Raw genomic sequence first — 19913 nt, forward strand, 5'->3', positions numbered from 1 at the left:
CCTCACTGCCAGACACACATCACCAAACCCTACTAAAGCCCCTCACTGCCAGACACACATCACCAAACCCTACTAAAGCCCCTCACTGCCAGACACACATCACCAAACCCTACTAAAGCCCCTCACTGCCAGACACACATCACCAAACCCTACTAAAGCCCCTCACTGCCAGGGGAAAAGACACTTTGTACCACTGCTTCTCTGACTTTTTCACGTCAAGGACCCCTAAACTGACACAAATTAGACCACAGCACAGACCCCCATCTGATATGATTTGGTCCCGGGGTCCCACATTGGATAAGATTTTGGCTTTTAGATGTTTTATTATAGAAAGTGTATGAGACCCATCACCAATATAGTCATACATTCTGTCATTGCGTTACTTATGGATGGAATTATAGTAGAAATATTCCTTTTTTTGCTGTGGACCCCCTGGAACCCCCTCAAGGACCCCTGGAACCCCCTCAAGGACCCCTGGGCGTCCCCGGAACCCACTTTCAGACCAGTACAGCAGGGATGACACATGTTTGTAGCCAACCTGGAAGTTAGCATAGCGCTGGGTTCTCTCTCGTCTGGAAGTTAGCATAGCGCTGGGTTCTCTCTCGTCTGGAAGTTAGCATAGCGCTGGGTTCTCTCTCGTCTGGAAGTCAATGGGATTTTTGGTTAGATGGCTGAAATAAGGTCTGTGGTTAACAACAGTTTATGAAACTGCAGCCTTTGTGTTCAGCAAGAGAATCTTCACAAATGAAAACCACTTTTATGATTTTTGGAGAATAATGTGATTGCCAAAAAAATCATAAAAGTGGTGTTCATTTGTGAAGATTATCTACACAAAGTTACACGAAGCTCTCAGTTTCATAAACCTTTGTTAACCACAGACCTTATTTCAGGCATCTAACCAAATCCCCCATACAAAAACCCATAGACTTCCAGACGAGGGAACCAGGAGATGCTAACTTCCGGGTTTTAGGACTCATTCCTGCTGCACTCTATTACCGACAACAAGGACGACCTTGAGTGGAATATAAGGACCTGGAAGACTTTAGGGACAAACGCACACACACACACACACACACACACACACACACACACACACACACACACACACACACACACACACACACACACACACACACACACACACACACACACACACACACACACACACCATCATTAGGAGCATCCTGCATCACATGACTGTGCCCTGCGTGGTGTGCAGTGTGTTTGGGTTAAATTAAGGAGATAAACACACACATTCACACACTGGAGAGAAGGCCGGTGCTCGCTAACCTTGGTGCAATGACAACATACCTGATGGACCCTCTCACTGTCACCACTCTGTCCTTCAGACCGGCATGAGCTAGGTGTGTGTGGGTGGGTGTGTGTGCGTGCAGACGAGTGTGTATCCGATATAATTAACGCCACACACACCCACAACAGGGTATCCCCACATGGAACTAGCTTTTTAATCACACAGTCCTCTGGAAGAGAAGGTTTGGGGAGAGGAGGGAGTTAAGAAAGATGCACGGTTTGAAGTTTAAACAAAGCCGGAGCGAGAGAGAGAGAACGAGAGATGGGATGTAGCTGAAGGACAAGAGCTGCCATCACCGTGGGCCGCGCGCGCGCGAGACACACACACACACACACACACACACACACACACACACACACACACACACACACACACACACACACACACACACACACACACACACACAGAGCGAGTCAGACTAGGAGTGCCCCGCTGCCGTGCTACCTGCCAGATAAAAGGCAACCTGAGCAGGAAGCAACCAGAGAGTATGTGAGGCGTTACCACAGGGAACAACACAACAACAGCTGTGGTAAACCGCCACTAATGGACAGCCAGAGAGAGAGAGAGAGAGAGACCCTCCAACTCTCCTTCATCTCTCCTCTCATCCATCTCGTTGCCTCTCCTCTCTGCGGCCTCGTGCGCTCTCATCCCCACGCTCTCGCTGAACAGCATGTGCACGACAGAGATCGAGCACGGCGCGGGGCGAGGGAGGGGGGTAAAACCAGGAGGGGAGTCTGTGAGTAAGTGACTGTATGCTAGATATATGGAGATACAACAAAGCCATAGAGAAGAGATACGGCGAAGGGGGGCAGGGGGGGGGGGGGGGCGGTGGAGTGGAGGGAGGTAGGAGGGGAGTATAAAGAGACTGCCATGGATGGTGCCTGAGATTAGTTTTGCTCCAGTAGCCAAAGATCATAAAAAATGAGGAAGGGAGGAGAGAGCCGAGGAGACAGAGAGAAGGGCGGATTAGTGCTACTGCAGGAATGACAGGAGACTAGAAAGAAAGAGCGGGGGGGTTGGGGGTTAAAGACAAGGAGAGAGAGATCCCGAAATTTAGTGGGGATTAGTTTTGGTTAAGGAACAGGATGAGAAGGAAGAGAGAGGGAGAGAAGAGAGAAAAAGGAGGGGGGGGGAGGAAACAGTAGAGGGGAATGAAGTGCATCTTAGTAGGCAGAGAAGAGAAGTCAATATTCGTTCTAATTCATGGTAATGGATAATAATTGTGTGTGTGTGTGTGTCTCAACATGCAAAAATCCAAACATTTTTACATATTTTGAATATTTCCGTCACAGACTGTCGGAAGGTCAAGACTACATGAGCTTTCCCCCGCTGAACGTGTATCTGTGGTATTTCTAATTAATGCCTACAGGATAATTAATGTGTGAAAAAAAGTCATCAGCCCTTCGCTCTAGTCATAACACAGCAATTAGTCCCCGTCTCTCGCTGGAATAGTAATGGCTTTTAAGAATTCATTCGAGACCCATAGGAGAGTTTTTTTTTAACCAGGCAAACACATTTTTATCAAAGCTGCATGATTGGGAGGTATTCATGAAAGGACATGTAGGAATTCAGTAAATGGCTCACACAAACAAAACACACACACACACACACACACACACACACACACACACACAAACTGGTTACTGCTGGAAATCCCTTGGTAGCAGTTTCCCTGGAAAGAGTGCGTGTTGGTTCAGCCTGGGACAGAATGAAAAGCCCCCTGCAGAGAGCAGTGGGATGGGAACTGGGACAGACGTCTCAGACACGCATATGAGGGCTTACACACACACACACACACACACACACACACACACACACACACACACACGTTAAACCACCAAAGAACACACGCAAATGCGCAAAAGCACTCGCATGAACACACAAACACACACAAAGTGCACAGGCAAAAAAAAGTGGTCTCATACAGACAGACAGACAGACACATGCACGCACACACACGACAACTGTACAGGGATTCCCACAGTGACTGGGCAACATTCCCAACCGGAATGGGCAGCTCACTGGACTGGAAGACTAACATTACTCCAGGCGGGCTCTGGGTTAGATCAACTCTGGGAATTTCACAGTGGGAGAAAGAGATGGAGAGTGGGAGAATGAGGGAGACAGGGAGGAGGGGGGGAGAAGGCGCGAGGGGCGAGAAAGTATACAGTACTAATGCTTAAGAGAGCCTCAATCCAATTAATTTAGAAAGCCGACCAGGAAGGAAGAACAGGGTTTCTTCTTTTAGTTTGTGTAGTTTGTAAAAGCAGTTTGAAAAGTCTTGTCTAAGCCACGTTTCCACTGGGTTAGCAGCCAGGGGGGACAATGCAAGGTTATCACTCTGGATAGTAAGGACAGATGTAGGTTCACTGATAAGGAGGGGATAACAGAGGATGGAGAGGTGGTACAACAGTGCAACTGAAAGCAGAAGTGGGGGGTAAGTGGCAGTCTAACCAGGCAGCATCCTGCTATACAGCCCATGTAGCAGAGGTGTGAGGCAGGGCTTGATGGTGTAGTAGGGGTGAAGGCTTCGTTCACACAGGGCACCTACGCCTCGCCTCAACCCACGCCTACGCCTACATACCTTGAGCTGAGCGTGAACCTATCACACGCTTTTGCGATCACACTGGACGCCTATTCCACGCTGAACCTGAGCCGAGTCACAAGCGCTTCTCTCCAGAGTGTTTTTTTTTTCACGTGTGGTCCCGAATTATCATCGGTAGGTAAAATAAATCTGATATATTTAATGTGCTATTGATGCTGGATATGTATAACCAGGTCTCCTTCTTGGGTCACTGCTGTCATAGAGAACTGGATGCCGTTGTACCAAGTGGATTAACTTTTCATTGTCCATCTTGCTTCTTCGGTCGCTATTCTCTCTCCTGAAGATTTGTTTACCGACGGGGAGAAAGCCCCAGGTGATAGCCACCCGTTAGGGGAGAAAGCTTGATGGTGTAGTAGGGGAGAAGGCTTGATGGTGTAGTAGGAGAGAAAGCTTGATGGTGTAGTAGGAGAGAAAGCTTGATGGTGTAGTAGGAGAGAAAGCTTGATGGTGTAGTAGGAGAAAGCTTGATGGTGTAGTAGGAGAGAAAGCTTGATGGTGTAGTAGGAGAAAGCTTGATGGTGTAGTAGGAGAGAAAGCTTGATGGTGTAGTAGGAGAAAGCTTGATGGTGTAGTTAGGAGAGAAAGCTTGATGGTGTAGTAGGAGAGAAGCTTGATGGTGTAGTAGGAGAGAAGCTTGATGGTGTAATAGGAGAGAAAGCTTGATGGTGTAGTAGGAGAGAAAGCTTGATGGTGTAGTAGGAGAGAAAGCTTGATGGTGTAGTAGGAGAGAAAGCTTGATGGTGTAGTAGGAGAGAAAGCTTGATGGTGTAGTAGGAGAAAGCGTGATGGTGTAGTAGGAGAGAAAGCTTGATGGTGTAGTAGGAGAAAGCTTGATGGTGTAGTAGGAGAGAAAGCTTGATGGTGTAGTAGGAGAAAGCTTGATGGTGTAGTAGGAGAGAAAGCTTGATGGTGTAGTAGGAGAGAAAGCTTGATGGTGTAGTAGGAGAGAAAGCTTGATGGTGTAGTAGGAGAGAAGCTTGATGGTGTAGTAGGAGAAACCTTGATGGTGTAGTAGGAGAGAAAGCTTGATGGTGTAGTAGGAGAAGGCTTGATGGTGTAGTAGGAGAGAAGCTTGATGGTGTAGTAGGAGAAAGCTTGATGGTGTAGTAGGAGAAAGCTTGATGGTGTAGTAGGAGAAAGCTTGATGGTGTAGTAGGAGAAAGCTTGATGGTGTAGTAGACGAGAAAGCTTGATGGTGTAGTAGGAGAAGGCTTGATGGTGTAGTAGGAGAAAGCTTGATGGTGTAGTAGGAGAGAAAGCTTGATGGTGTAGTAGGAGAGAGAGCTTGATGGTGTAGTAGGAGAAAGCGTGATGGTGTAGTAGGAGAGAAAGCTTGATGGTGTAGTAGGAGAAACCTTGATGGTGTAGTAGGAGAGAAAGCTTGATGGTGTAGTAGGAGAAGGCTTGATGGTGTAGTAGGAGAAAGCTTGATGGTGTAGTAGGAGAGAAAGCTTGATGGTGTAGTAGGAGAGAAAGCTTGATGGTGTAGTAGGAGAAAGCGTGATGGTGTAGTAGGAGAAAGCTTGATGGTGTAGTAGGAGAAAGCTTGATGGTGTAGTAGGAGAAAGCTTGATGGTGTAGTAGGAGAGAAAGCTTGATGGATGGTGTAGTAGGAGAAAGCTTGATGGTGTAGTAGGAGAAACCTTGATGGTGTAGTTAGGAGAGAAAGCTTGATGGTGTAGTAGGAGAGAAAGCTTGATGGTGTAGTAGGAGAAAGCTTGATGGTGTAGTAGGAGAGAAAGCTTGATGGTGTAGTAGGAGAGAAAGCTTGATGGTGTAGTAGGAGAGAAAGCTTGATGGTGTAGTAGGAGAGAAAGCTTGATGGTGTAGTAGGAGAAAGCGTGATGGTGTAGTAGGAGAGAAAGCTTGATGGTGTAGTAGGAGAAAGCTTGATGGTGTAGTAGGAGAGAAAGCTTGATGGTGTAGTAGGAGAAAGCTTGATGGTGTAGTAGGAGAAAGCTTGATGGTGTAGTAGGAGAAGGCTTGATGGTGTAGTAGGAGAAAGCTTGATGGTGTAGTAGGAGAGAAAGCTTGATGGTGTAGTAGGAGAGAAAGCTTGATGGTGTAGTAGGAGAAAGCTTGATGGTGTAGTAGGAGAAAGCTTGATGGTGTAGTTAGGAGAGAAAGCTTGATGGTGTAGTAGGAGAAAGCTTGATGGTGTAGTAGGTGAGAAAGCTTGATGGTGTAGTAGGAGAGAAGCTTGATGGTGTAGTAGGAGAGAAAGCTTGATGGTGTAGTAGGAGAGAAAGCGTGATGGTGTAGTAGGAGAGAAAGCTTGATGGTGTAGTAGGAGAAAGCTTGATGGTGTAGTAGGAGAGAAAGCTTGATGGTGTAGTAGGAGAGAAAGCTTGATGGTGTAGTAGGAGAAAGCTTGATGGTGTAGTAGGAGAGAAAGCTTGATGGTGTAGTAGGAGAAAGCTTGATGGTGTAGTAGGAGAGAAAGCTTGATGGTGTAGTAGGAGAGAAAGCTTGATGGTGTAGTAGGAGAGAAAGCTTGATGGTGTAGTAGGTGAGAAAGCTTGATGGTGTAGTAGGAGAGAAAGCTTGATGGTGTAGTAGGAGAGAAAGCTTGATGGTGTAGTAGGAGAGAAAGCTTGATGGTGTAGGAGAGAAAGCTTGATGGTGTAGTTAGGTGAGAAAGCTTGATGGTGTAGTTAGGAGAGAAAGCTTGATGGTGTAGTTAGGAGAGAAAGCTTGATGGTGTAGTAGGAGAGAAAGCTTGATGGTGTAGTAGGAGAGAAGCTTGATGGTGTAGTAGGAGAGAAAGCTTGATGGTGTAGTAGGAGAGAAGCTTGATGGTGTAGTAGGAGAGAAAGCTTGATGGTGTAGTAGGAGAGAAGCTTGATGGTGTAGTAGGAGAGAAAGCTTGATGGTGTAGTAGGAGAGAAAGCTTGATGGTGTAGTAGGAGAGAAGCTTGATGGTGTAGTAGGAGAGAAAGCTTGATGGTGTAGTTAGGTGAGAAAGCTTGATGGTGTAGTTAGGAGAGAAAGCTTGCTTGATGGTGTAGTAGGAGAGAAAGCTTGATGGTGTAGTAGGAGAGAAGCTTGATGGTGTAGTAGGAGAGAAAGCTTGATGGTGTAGTAGGAGAGAAGCTTGATGGTGTAGTAGGAGAGAAAGCTTGATGGTGTAGTAGGAGAGAAGCTTGATGGTGTAGTAGGAGAGAAAGCTTGATGGTGTAGTAGGAGAGAAAGCTTGATGGTGTAGTAGGAGAGAAGCTTGATGGTGTAGTAGGAGAGAAAGCTTGATGGTGTAGTAGGAGAGAAAGCTTGATGGTGTAGTTAGGTGAGAAAGCTTGATGGTGTAGTTAGGAGAGAAAGCTTGATGGTGTAGTAGGAGAGAAAGCAGCTTGATGGTGTAGTAGGAGAAAGCTTGATGGTGTAGTAGGAGAAACCTTGATGGTGTAGTTAGGAGAGAAAGCTTGATGGTGTAGTAGGAGAGAAAGCTTGATGGTGTAGTAGGAGAAAGCTTGATGGTGTAGTAGGAGAGAAGGCTTGATGGTGTAGTAGGAGAGAAAGCTTGATGGTGTAGTAGGAGAGAAAGCTTGATGGTGTAGTAGGAGAGAAAGCTTGATGGTGTAGTAGGAGAAAGCGTGATGGTGTAGTAGGAGAGAAAGCTTTATGGTGTAGTAGGAGAAAGCTTGATGGTGTAGTAGGAGAGAAAGCTTGATGGTGTAGTAGGAGAAAGCTTGATGGTGTAGTAGGAGAAAGCTTGATGGTGTAGTAGGAGAAGGCTTGATGGTGTAGTAGGAGAGAAAGCTTGATGGTGTAGTAGGAGAGAAAGCTTGATGGTGTAGTAGGAGAAAGCTTGATGGTGTAGTAGGAGAAAGCTTGATGGTGTAGTTAGGAGAGAAAGCTTGATGGTGTAGTAGGAGAAAGCTTGATGGTGTAGTAGGTGAGAAAGCTTGATGGTGTAGTAGGAGAGAAGCTTGATGGTGTAGTAGGAGAGAAAGCTTGATGGTGTAGTAGGAGAGAAAGCGTGATGGTGTAGTAGGAGAGAAAGCTTGATGGTGTAGTAGGAGAAAGCTTGATGGTGTAGTAGGAGAGAAAGCTTGATGGTGTAGTAGGAGAGAAAGCTTGATGGTGTAGTAGGAGAAAGCTTGATGGTGTAGTAGGAGAGAAAGCTTGATGGTGTAGTAGGAGAAAGCTTGATGGTGTAGTAGGAGAGAAAGCTTGATGGTGTAGTAGGAGAGAAAGCTTGATGGTGTAGTAGGAGAGAAAGCTTGATGGTGTAGTAGGTGAGAAAGCTTGATGGTGTAGTAGGAGAGAAAGCTTGATGGTGTAGTAGGAGAGAAAGCTTGATGGTGTAGTAGGAGAGAAAGCTTGATGGTGTAGGAGAGAAAGCTTGATGGTGTAGTTAGGTGAGAAAGCTTGATGGTGTAGTTAGGAGAGAAAGCTTGATGGTGTAGTTAGGAGAGAAAGCTTGATGGTGTAGTAGGAGAGAAAGCTTGATGGTGTAGTAGGAGAGAAGCTTGATGGTGTAGTAGGAGAGAAAGCTTGATGGTGTAGTAGGAGAGAAGCTTGATGGTGTAGTAGGAGAGAAAGCTTGATGGTGTAGTAGGAGAGAAGCTTGATGGTGTAGTAGGAGAGAAAGCTTGATGGTGTAGTAGGAGAGAAAGCTTGATGGTGTAGTAGGAGAGAAGCTTGATGGTGTAGTAGGAGAGAAAGCTTGATGGTGTAGTAGGAGAGAAAGCTTGATGGTGTAGTTAGGTGAGAAAGCTTGATGGTGTAGTTAGGAGAAAAAGCTTGCTTGATGGTGTAGTAGGAGAGAAAGCTTGATGGTGTAGTAGGAGAGAAGCTTGATGGTGTAGTAGGAGAGAAAGCTTGATGGTGTAGTAGGAGAGAAGCTTGATGGTGTAGTAGGAGAGAAAGCTTGATGGTGTAGTAGGAGAGAAGCTTGATGGTGTAGTAGGAGAGAAAGCTTGATGGTGTAGTAGGAGAGAAAGCTTGATGGTGTAGTAGGAGAGAAGCTTGATGGTGTAGTAGGAGAGAAAGCTTGATGGTGTAGTAGGAGAGAAAGCTTGATGGTGTAGTTAGGTGAGAAAGCTTGATGGTGTAGTTAGGAGAGAAAGCTTGATGGTGTAGTAGGAGAGAAAGCTTGATGGTGTAGTAGGAGAGAAAGCTTGATGGTGTAGTAGGAGAGAAGCTTGATGGTGTAGTAGGAGAGAAAGCTTGATGGTGTAGTAGGAGAGAAAGCTTGATGGTGTAGGAGAGAAAGCTTGATGGTGTAGTTAGGTGAGAAAGCTTGATGGTGTAGTTAGGAGAGAAAGCTTGATGGTGTAGTAGGTGAGAAAGCTTGATGGTGTAGTAGGAGAGAAACCTTGATGGTGTAGTAGGAGAGAAACCTTGATGGTGTAGTAGGAGAGAAACCTTGATGGTGTAGTAGGAGAAAGCTTGATGGTGTAGTAGGAGATAAACCTTGATGGTGTAGTAGGAGAGAAACCTTGATGGTGTAGTAGGAGAGAAACCTTGATGGTGTAGTTAGGAGAGAAACCTTGATGGTGTAGTTGGGAGAGAAAGCTTGATGGTGTAGTAGGAGAGAAAGCTTGATGGTGTAGTAGGAGAAAGCTTGATGGTGTAGTAGGAGAGAAAGCTTGATGGTGTAGTTAGGAGAGAAAGCTTGATGGTCTAGTAGGAGAGAAAGCTTGATGGTCTAGTAGGAGAGAAAGCTTGATGGTGTAGTAGGAGAGAAAGCTTGATGGTGTAGTAGGAGAGAAGCTTGATGGTGTAGTAGGAGAGAAAGCTTGATGGTGTAGTAGGAGAGAAAGCTTGATGGTGTAGTTAGGTGAGAAAGCTTGATGGTGTAGTTAGGAGAGAAAGCTTGATGGTGTAGTAGGAGAGAAAGCTTGATGGTGTAGTAGGAGAGAAAGCTTGATGGTGTAGTAGGAGAGAAGCTTGATGGTGTAGTAGGAGAGAAAGCTTGATGGTGTAGTAGGAGAGAAAGCTTGATGGTGTAGGAGAGAAAGCTTGATGGTGTAGTTAGGTGAGAAAGCTTGATGGTGTAGTTAGGAGAGAAAGCTTGATGGTGTAGTAGGTGAGAAAGCTTGATGGTGTAGTAGGAGAGAAACCTTGATGGTGTAGTAGGAGAGAAACCTTGATGGTGTAGTAGGAGAGAAACCTTGATGGTGTAGTAGGAGAAAGCTTGATGGTGTAGTAGGAGATAAACCTTGATGGTGTAGTAGGAGAGAAACCTTGATGGTGTAGTAGGAGAGAAACCTTGATGGTGTAGTTAGGAGAGAAAGCTTGATGGTGTAGTTAGGAGAGAAAGCTTGATGGTGTAGTTGGGAGAGAAAGCTTGATGGTGTAGTAGGAGAAAGCTTGATGGTGTAGTAGGAGAGAAAGCTTGATGGTGTAGTAGGAGAGAAAGCTTGATGGTGTAGTTAGGAGAGAAAGCTTGATGGTCTAGTAGGAGAGAAAGCTTGATGGTCTAGTAGGAGAGAAAGCTTGATGGTGTAGTTAGGAGAGAAAGCTTGATGGTGTAGTAGGAGAAAGCTTGATGGTGTAGTAGGAGAGAAAGCTTGATGGTGTAGTAGGAGAGAAAGCTTGATGGTGTAGTAGGAGAGAAAGCTTGATGGTGTAGTAGGAGAGAAAGCTTGATGGTGTAGTAGGAGAGAAAGCTTGATGGTGTAGTAGGAGAAAGCGTGATGGTGTAGTAGGAGAGAAAGCTTGATGGTGTAGTAGGAGAAAGCTTGATGGTGTAGTAGGAGAGAAAGCTTGATGGTGTAGTAGGAGAAAGCTTGATGGTGTAGTAGGAGATAAACCTTGATGGTGTAGTAGGAGAGAAACCTTGATGGTGTAGTAGGAGAGAAACCTTGATGGTGTAGTTAGGAGAGAAAGCTTGATGGTGTAGTAGGAGAGAAAGCTTGATGGTGTAGTAGGAGAAAGCGTGATGGTGTAGTAGGAGAGAAAGCTTGATGGTGTAGTAGGAGAAAGCTTGATGGTGTAGTAGGAGAGAAAGCTTGATGGTGTAGTAGGAGAGAAAGCTTGATGGTGTAGTAGGAGAAAGCTTGATGGTGTAGTAGGAGAGAAAGCTTGATGGTGTAGTAGGAGAGAAAGCTTGATGGTGTAGTAGGAGAGAAAGCTTGATGGTGTAGTAGGAGAGAAGCTTGATGGTGTAGTAGGAGAAACCTTGATGGTGTAGTAGGAGAGAAAGCTTGATGGTGTAGTAGGAGAAGGCTTGATGGTGTAGTAGGAGAGAAGCTTGATGGTGTAGTAGGAGAAAGCTTGATGGTGTAGTAGGAGAAAGCTTGATGGTGTAGTAGGAGAAAGCTTGATGGTGTAGTAGGAGAAAGCTTGATGGTGTAGTAGACGAGAAAGCTTGATGGTGTAGTAGGAGAAGGCTTGATGGTGTAGTAGGAGAAAGCTTGATGGTGTAGTAGGAGAGAAAGCTTGATGGTGTAGTAGGAGAGAGAGCTTGATGGTGTAGTAGGAGAAAGCGTGATGGTGTAGTAGGAGAGAAAGCTTGATGGTGTAGTAGGAGAAACCTTGATGGTGTAGTAGGAGAGAAAGCTTGATGGTGTAGTAGGAGAAGGCTTGATGGTGTAGTAGGAGAAAGCTTGATGGTGTAGTAGGAGAGAAAGCTTGATGGTGTAGTAGGAGAGAAAGCTTGATGGTGTAGTAGGAGAAAGCGTGATGGTGTAGTAGGAGAAAGCTTGATGGTGTAGTAGGAGAAAGCTTGATGGTGTAGTAGGAGAAAGCTTGATGGTGTAGTAGGAGAGAAAGCTTGATGGATGGTGTAGTAGGAGAAAGCTTGATGGTGTAGTAGGAGAAACCTTGATGGTGTAGTTAGGAGAGAAAGCTTGATGGTGTAGTAGGAGAGAAAGCTTGATGGTGTAGTAGGAGAAAGCTTGATGGTGTAGTAGGAGAGAAAGCTTGATGGTGTAGTAGGAGAGAAAGCTTGATGGTGTAGTAGGAGAGAAAGCTTGATGGTGTAGTAGGAGAGAAAGCTTGATGGTGTAGTAGGAGAAAGCGTGATGGTGTAGTAGGAGAGAAAGCTTGATGGTGTAGTAGGAGAAAGCTTGATGGTGTAGTAGGAGAGAAAGCTTGATGGTGTAGTAGGAGAAAGCTTGATGGTGTAGTAGGAGAAAGCTTGATGGTGTAGTAGGAGAAGGCTTGATGGTGTAGTAGGAGAAAGCTTGATGGTGTAGTAGGAGAGAAAGCTTGATGGTGTAGTAGGAGAGAAAGCTTGATGGTGTAGTAGGAGAAAGCTTGATGGTGTAGTAGGAGAAAGCTTGATGGTGTAGTTAGGAGAGAAAGCTTGATGGTGTAGTAGGAGAAAGCTTGATGGTGTAGTAGGTGAGAAAGCTTGATGGTGTAGTAGGAGAGAAGCTTGATGGTGTAGTAGGAGAGAAAGCTTGATGGTGTAGTAGGAGAGAAAGCGTGATGGTGTAGTAGGAGAGAAAGCTTGATGGTGTAGTAGGAGAAAGCTTGATGGTGTAGTAGGAGAGAAAGCTTGATGGTGTAGTAGGAGAGAAAGCTTGATGGTGTAGTAGGAGAGAAAGCTTGATGGTGTAGTAGGAGAAAGCTTGATGGTGTAGTAGGAGAGAAAGCTTGATGGTGTAGTAGGAGAGAAAGCTTGATGGTGTAGTAGGAGAGAAAGCTTGATGGTGTAGTAGGTGAGAAAGCTTGATGGTGTAGTAGGAGAGAAAGCTTGATGGTGTAGTAGGAGAGAAAGCTTGATGGTGTAGTAGGAGAGAAAGCTTGATGGTGTAGGAGAGAAAGCTTGATGGTGTAGTTAGGTGAGAAAGCTTGATGGTGTAGTTAGGAGAGAAAGCTTGATGGTGTAGTAGGAGAGAAAGCTTGATGGTGTAGTAGGAGAGAAGCTTGATGGTGTAGTAGGAGAGAAAGCTTGATGGTGTAGTAGGAGAGAAGCTTGATGGTGTAGTAGGAGAGAAAGCTTGATGGTGTAGTAGGAGAGAAGCTTGATGGTGTAGTAGGAGAGAAAGCTTGATGGTGTAGTAGGAGAGAAAGCTTGATGGTGTAGTAGGAGAGAAGCTTGATGGTGTAGTAGGAGAGAAAGCTTGATGGTGTAGTTAGGTGAGAAAGCTTGATGGTGTAGTTAGGAGAGAAAGCTTGCTTGATGGTGTAGTAGGAGAGAAAGCTTGATGGTGTAGTAGGAGAGAAGCTTGATGGTGTAGTAGGAGAGAAAGCTTGATGGTGTAGTAGGAGAGAAGCTTGATGGTGTAGTAGGAGAGAAAGCTTGATGGTGTAGTAGGAGAGAAGCTTGATGGTGTAGTAGGAGAGAAAGCTTGATGGTGTAGTAGGAGAGAAAGCTTGATGGTGTAGTAGGAGAGAAGCTTGATGGTGTAGTAGGAGAGAAAGCTTGATGGTGTAGTAGGAGAGAAAGCTTGATGGTGTAGTTAGGTGAGAAAGCTTGATGGTGTAGTTAGGAGAGAAAGCTTGATGGTGTAGTAGGAGAGAAAGCAGCTTGATGGTGTAGTAGGAGAAAGCTTGATGGTGTAGTAGGAGAGAAAGCTTGATGGATGGTGTAGTAGGAGAAAGCTTGATGGTGTAGTAGGAGAAACCTTGATGGTGTAGTTAGGAGAGAAAGCTTGATGGTGTAGTAGGAGAGAAAGCTTGATGGTGTAGTAGGAGAAAGCTTGATGGTGTAGTAGGAGAGAAAGCTTGATGGTGTAGTAGGAGAGAAAGCTTGATGGTGTAGTAGGAGAGAAAGCTTGATGGTGTAGTAGGAGAGAAAGCTTGATGGTGTAGTAGGAGAAAGCGTGATGGTGTAGTAGGAGAGAAAGCTTGATGGTGTAGTAGGAGAAAGCTTGATGGTGTAGTAGGAGAGAAAGCTTGATGGTGTAGTAGGAGAAAGCTTGATGGTGTAGTAGGAGAAAGCTTGATGGTGTAGTAGGAGAAGGCTTGATGGTGTAGTAGGAGAGAAAGCTTGATGGTGTAGTAGGAGAGAAAGCTTGATGGTGTAGTAGGAGAAAGCTTGATGGTGTAGTAGGAGAAAGCTTGATGGTGTAGTTAGGAGAGAAAGCTTGATGGTGTAGTAGGAGAAAGCTTGATGGTGTAGTAGGTGAGAAAGCTTGATGGTGTAGTAGGAGAGAAGCTTGATGGTGTAGTAGGAGAGAAAGCTTGATGGTGTAGTAGGAGAGAAAGCGTGATGGTGTAGTAGGAGAGAAAGCTTGATGGTGTAGTAGGAGAAAGCTTGATGGTGTAGTAGGAGAGAAAGCTTGATGGTGTAGTAGGAGAGAAAGCTTGATGGTGTAGTAGGAGAAAGCTTGATGGTGTAGTAGGAGAGAAAGCTTGATGGTGTAGTAGGAGAAAGCTTGATGGTGTAGTAGGAGAGAAAGCTTGATGGTGTAGTAGGAGAGAAAGCTTGATGGTGTAGTAGGAGAGAAAGCTTGATGGTGTAGTAGGAGAGAAAGCTTGATGGTGTAGTAGGAGAGAAAGCTTGATGGTGTAGTAGGAGAGAAAGCTTGATGGTGTAGTAGGAGAGAAAGCTTGATGGTGTAGTAGGAGAGAAAGCTTGATGGTGTAGGAGAGAAAGCTTGATGGTGTAGTTAGGTGAGAAAGCTTGATGGTGTAGTTAGGAGAGAAAGCTTGATGGTGTAGTTAGGAGAGAAAGCTTGATGGTGTAGTAGGAGAGAAAGCTTGATGGTGTAGTAGGAGAGAAGCTTGATGGTGTAGTAGGAGAGAAAGCTTGATGGTGTAGTAGGAGAGAAGCTTGATGGTGTAGTAGGAGAGAAAGCTTGATGGTGTAGTAGGAGAGAAGCTTGATGGTGTAGTAGGAGAGAAAGCTTGATGGTGTAGTAGGAGAGAAAGCTTGATGGTGTAGTAGGAGAGAAGCTTGATGGTGTAGTAGGAGAGAAAGCTTGATGGTGTAGTAGGAGAGAAAGCTTGATGGTGTAGTTAGGTGAGAAAGCTTGATGGTGTAGTTAGGAGAGAAAGCTTGCTTGATGGTGTAGTAGGAGAGAAAGCTTGCTTGATGGTGTAGTAGGAGAGAAGCTTGATGGTGTAGTAGGAGAGAAAGCTTGATGGTGTAGTAGGAGAGAAGCTTGATGGTGTAGTAGGAGAGAAAGCTTGATGGTGTAGTAGGAGAGAAGCTTGATGGTGTAGTAGGAGAGAAAGCTTGATGGTGTAGTAGGAGAGAAAGCTTGATGGTGTAGTAGGAGAGAAGCTTGATGGTGTAGTAGGAGAGAAAGCTTGATGGTGTAGTAGGAGAGAAAGCTTGATGGTGTAGTTAGGAGAGAAAGCTTGATGGTGTAGTAGGAGAGAAAGCTTGATGGTGTAGTAGGAGAGAAAGCTTGATGGTGTAGTAGGAGAGAAGCTTGATGGTGTAGTAGGAGAGAAAGCTTGATGGTGTAGTAGGAGAGAAAGCTTGATGGTGTAGGAGAGAAAGCTTGATGGTGTAGTTAGGTGAGAAAGCTTGATGGTGTAGTTAGGAGAGAAAGCTTGATGGTGTAGTAGGTGAGAAAGCTTGATGGTGTAGTAGGAGAGAAACCTTGATGGTGTAGTAGGAGAGAAACCTTGATGGTGTAGTAGGAGAGAAACCTTGATGGTGTAGTAGGAGAGAAACCTTGATGGTGTAGTAGGAGAAAGCTTGATGGTGTAGTAGGAGATAAACCTTGATGGTGTAGTAGGAGAGAAACCTTGATGGTGTAGTAGGAGAGAAACCTTGATGGTGTAGTTAGGAGAGAAAGCTTGATGGTGTAGTTGGGAGAGAAAGCTTGATGGTGTAGTAGGAGAGAAAGCTTGATGGTGTAGTAGGAGAAAGCTTGATGGTGTAGTAGGAGAGAAAGCTTGATGGTGTAGTTAGGAGAGAAAGCTTGATGGTCTAGTAGGAGAGAAAGCTTGATGGTCTAGTAGGAGAGAAAGCTTGATGGTGTAGTAGGAGAGAAAGCTTGATGGTGTAGTAGGAGAGAAGCTTGATGGTGTAGTAGGAGAGAAAGCTTGATGGTGTAGTAGGAGAGAAAGCTTGATGGTGTAGTTAGGTGAGAAAGCTTGATGGTGTAGTTAGGAGAGAAAGCTTGATGGTGTAGTAGGAGAGAAAGCTTGATGGTGTAGTAGGAGAGAAAGCTTGATGGTGTAGTAGGAGAGAAGCTTGATGGTGTAGTAGGAGAGAAAGCTTGATGGTGTAGTTGGTGTAGTTAGGTGAGAAAGCTTGATGGTGTAGTTAGGAGAGAAAGCTTGATGGTGTAGTAGGTGAGAAAGCTTGATGGTGTAGTAGGAGAGAAACCTTGATGGTGTAGTAGGAGAGAAACCTTGATGGTGTAGTAGGAGAGAAACCTTGATGGTGTAGTAGGAGAAAGCTTGATGGTGTAGTAGGAGATAAACCTTGATGGTGTAGTAGGAGAGAAACCTTGATGGTGTAGTAGGAGAGAAACCTTGATGGTGTAGTTAGGAGAGAAAGCTTGATGGTGTAGTTGGGAGAGAAAGCTTGATGGTGTAGTAGGAGAGAAAGCTTGATGGTGTAGTAGGAGAAAGCTTGATGGTGTAGTAGGAGAGAAAGCTTGATGGTGTAGTTAGGAGAGAAAGCTTGATGGTCTAGTAGGAGAGAAAGCTTGATGGTCTAGTAGGAGAGAAAGCTTGATGGTGTAGTTAGGAGAGAAAGCTTGATGGTGTAGTAGGAGAAAGCTTGATGGTGTAGTAGGAGAGAAAGCTTGATGGTGTAGTAGGTGAGAAAGCTTGATGGTGTAGTAGGAGAGAAAGCTTGATGGTGTAGTAGGAGAGAAAGCTTGATGGTGTAGTAGGAGAGAAAGCTTGATGGTGTAGTAGGAGAAAGCGTGATGGTGTAGTAGGAGAGAAAGCTTGATGGTGTAGTAGGAGAAAGCTTGATGGTGTAGTAGGAGAGAAAGCTTGATGGTGTAGTAGGAGAGAAAGCTTGATGGTGTAGTAGGAGAAAGCTTGATGGTGTAGTAGGAGAGAAAGCTTGATGGTGTAGTAGGAGAGAAAGCTTGATGGTGTAGTAGGTGAGAAAGCTTGATGGTGTAGTAGGAGAGAAGCTTGATGGTGTAGTAGGAGAGAAAGCTTGATGGTGTAGTTAGGAGAGAAAGCTTGATGGTGTAGTAGGAGAGAAAGCTTGATGGTGTAGTAGGTGAGAAAGCTTGATGGTGTAGTAGGAGAGAAACCTTGATGGTGTAGTAGGAGAGAAACCTTGATGGTGTAGTAGGAGAGGAAGCTTGATGGTGTAGTAGGAGAAAGCTTGATGGTGTAGTAGGAGAGAAGCTTGATGGTGTAGTAGGAGAGAAACCTTGATGGTGTAGTAGGAGAGAAACCTTGATGGTGTAGTAGGAGAGAAGCTTGATGGTGTAGGAGAGAAACCTTGATGGTGTAGTTAGGTGAGAAAGCTTGATGGTGTAGTAGGAGAGAAAGCTTGATGGTGTAGTAGGAGAGAAAGCTTGATGGTGTAGTAGGAGAGAAACCTTGATGGTGTAGTAGGAGAGAAACCTTGATGGTGTAGTAGGAGAGGAAGCTTGATGGTGTAGTAGGAGAAAGCTTGATGGTGTAGTAGGAGAGAAGCTTGATGGTGTAGTAGGAGAGAAACCTTGATGGTGTAGTAGGAGAGAAGCTTGATGGTGTAGTAGGAGAGAAGCTTGATGGTGTAGTAGGAGAAAGCTTGATGGTGTAGTAGGAGAGAAAGCTTGATGGTGTAGTAGGAGAGAAGCTTGATGGTGTAGTAGGAGAGAAACCTTGATGGTGTAGTAGGAGAGAAAGCTTGATGGTGTAGTAGGAGAGAAAGCTTGATGGTGTAGTAGGAGAGAAAGCTTGATGGTGTAGTAGGAGAAAGCTTGATGGTGTAGTTAGGAGAGAAAGCTTGATGGTGTAGTAGGAGAGAAAGCTTGATGGTGTAGTAGGAGAGAAAGCTTGATGGTGTAGTTAGGAGAGAAAGCTTGATGGTGTAGTTAGGAGAGAAAGCTTGATGGTGTAGTAGGAGAAAGCTTGATGGTGTAGTAGGAGAGAAAGCTTGATGGTGTAGTAGGAGAGAAAGCTTGATGGTGTAGTTAGGAGAGAAAGCTTGATGGTGTAGTAGGAGAGAAAGCTTGATGGTGTAGTAGGTGAGAAAGCTTGATGGTGTAGTAGGTGAGAAAGCTTGATGGTGTAGTAGGAGAGAAAGCTTGATGGTGTAGTAGGAGAAAGCTTGATGGTGTAGTAGGAGAAAGCGTGATGGTGTAGTAGGAGAAAGCTTGATGGTGTAGTAGGAGAAAGCGTGATGGTGTAGTAGGAGAGAAAGCTTGATGGTGTAGTAGGAGAAAGCGTGATGGTGTAGTAGGAGAGAAAGCTTGATGGTGTAGTAGGAGAAAGCGTGATGGTGTAGTAGGAGAAAGCTTGATGGTGTAGTAGGAGAAAGCGTGATGGTGTAGTAGGAGAGAAAGCTTGATGGTGTAGTAGGAGAAAGCGTGATGTTGTAGTAGGAGAAAGCTTGATGGTGTAGTAGGAGAAAGCGTGATGGTGTAGTAGGAGAGAAAGCTTGATGGTGGAGGGGAGAAGGATGAAAGGAAGGAAGAAAGGATGAGAAGAGGAGTGCACTCACTGGGCTCGCAGCACACGGTCACGCGTAGCTTCATACATGGCAGAGGAGGGCCTTCATCTGCAGGCAGGGCTACACAGAGAGGAGAGAGAGACAGACAAATAGAGAGAGCGAGAGAGACAGACAAATAGAGAGAGCGAGAGAGACAGATAGAAAGAGGGAGAGATAGATTTAAATGTGCTGCTTACTTAACGTCAAACAGTGAAATGCAGCATCCCAACTACTAACGTGTCAAATAAAACAGGTAATTTTGCATAGCAATGAGTGAATTCCTTCCATCATAGCTAGTGGACGACTGATTGATCGGGCCGATGAATGGCAGATCATCTGCACCGAGGCCGATAGTCACAAGGCCGATAAATAAGAATGTATGCAGGCAGCCATGTCAATGTGGCTGCTGTGGAACATGGTAGTGCTGCCCGGCTGTGTGTCAGGAGGCAGATAAAAGCATTTAAAAGTCCTTGGTGAGGCCATTTATTGTAGTAAAGATTACAGATGCTACCAGTACCAGCAGCATAAACCTAAAGATTACAGGTGCTACCAGTACCAGCAGCATAAACCTAAAGCCCAATTTATGCTTCGTCTGCTGACACTTTTGAAAAGGTTGCTGACAGAAATGAAGACTTGAGTCGACACTTTCAAGTGTCGGCGAGCAGTGTCTGCTACCTGGTGAAATGTCTAGTGTCGCTGACTATGTCATAGTATCGCGCAAGTCTGATTGGCTATATAGACGGCACGCGCTTCCTTGTTTTGGTTGGGGTCCACCCGCTAGTTTTCGCTCGATTGAAATGAATGAACGTGTCCCGGCTATTTTTATCAGCCTGTCCTTGATGTGTGACCAATTTCCCAGAGAGAGAGGAGGCGAGTTGTGTGATTGTGTGCTGTTTATATGCGGCTGCAGCCAAGTACGTTACATCTTGCCTCTGAGATGGTTTCACTGTGCATTTTGTTCCCCCTGCAGCTGCTTATAGCGTTCGAGTGTCACGTGACCGTTGAACCGAGGCGAACGTCTTCTGAAGTATAAATGCAACACCATGAGCGACACTTTCTTTTTCGTCTGCGACCATGTGCTGAGCGACACTTTATAATAAGTATAAATTAAGCTTAAAGCAGCTACGAGCAACTTTTTCGATTGTTATTAAACAGTATAAATTTAATATCAATGCATCACATCTTACCTCTAATAGTCGACGAGACCAAAGCCGTGTGTATCTGAGATTGCTCCCTTAGGTGATTATTAAGTCTATAGTCTGTCTAAACTCGCGCCAACAGGGGGCTCTCTAGAGCGACCGGACCGGGTAACCCGGAAGTGAAACGCGGAAGTGAAACGCAGCTGCCTTTTTACGCCGTTTGCGCTGCCTAGCAACATAACATAAACAATGTGAACGCCACGCATACTCGCGGGAACATCTCTCGTTATATTCTAACAGGTTTTTTGGAAGTTATTTTGTGGTTATGGCCGAAGTGGCTGCTGCAAACCGTTTCATTTCAATTCCTGATCTGCCCTGGCTACAGACACA

At 45.2% G+C, this 19913-nt stretch overlaps 1 protein-coding gene across 1 annotated transcript in view; it reads right to left on the minus strand.

Moving 5' to 3' along the window:
- Positions 1 to 19913, minus strand: part of efna4 (ephrin A4) — a 64828-nt gene that overhangs the window by 5870 nt on the left and 39045 nt on the right. Inside the window, exon 3 of the mRNA XM_083640781.1 lies at positions 18397 to 18465. Within this exon, the coding sequence (XP_083496907.1) occupies positions 18397 to 18465 (69 nt within the window). The remainder of the gene's footprint in view (positions 1 to 18396; positions 18466 to 19913) is intronic.

The sequence above is a fragment of the Poromitra crassiceps genome (assembly GCF_964638095.1).
Source record: "Poromitra crassiceps genome assembly, chromosome: 1".
Taxonomy (NCBI): Eukaryota; Metazoa; Chordata; class Actinopteri; order Beryciformes; family Melamphaidae; genus Poromitra; species Poromitra crassiceps.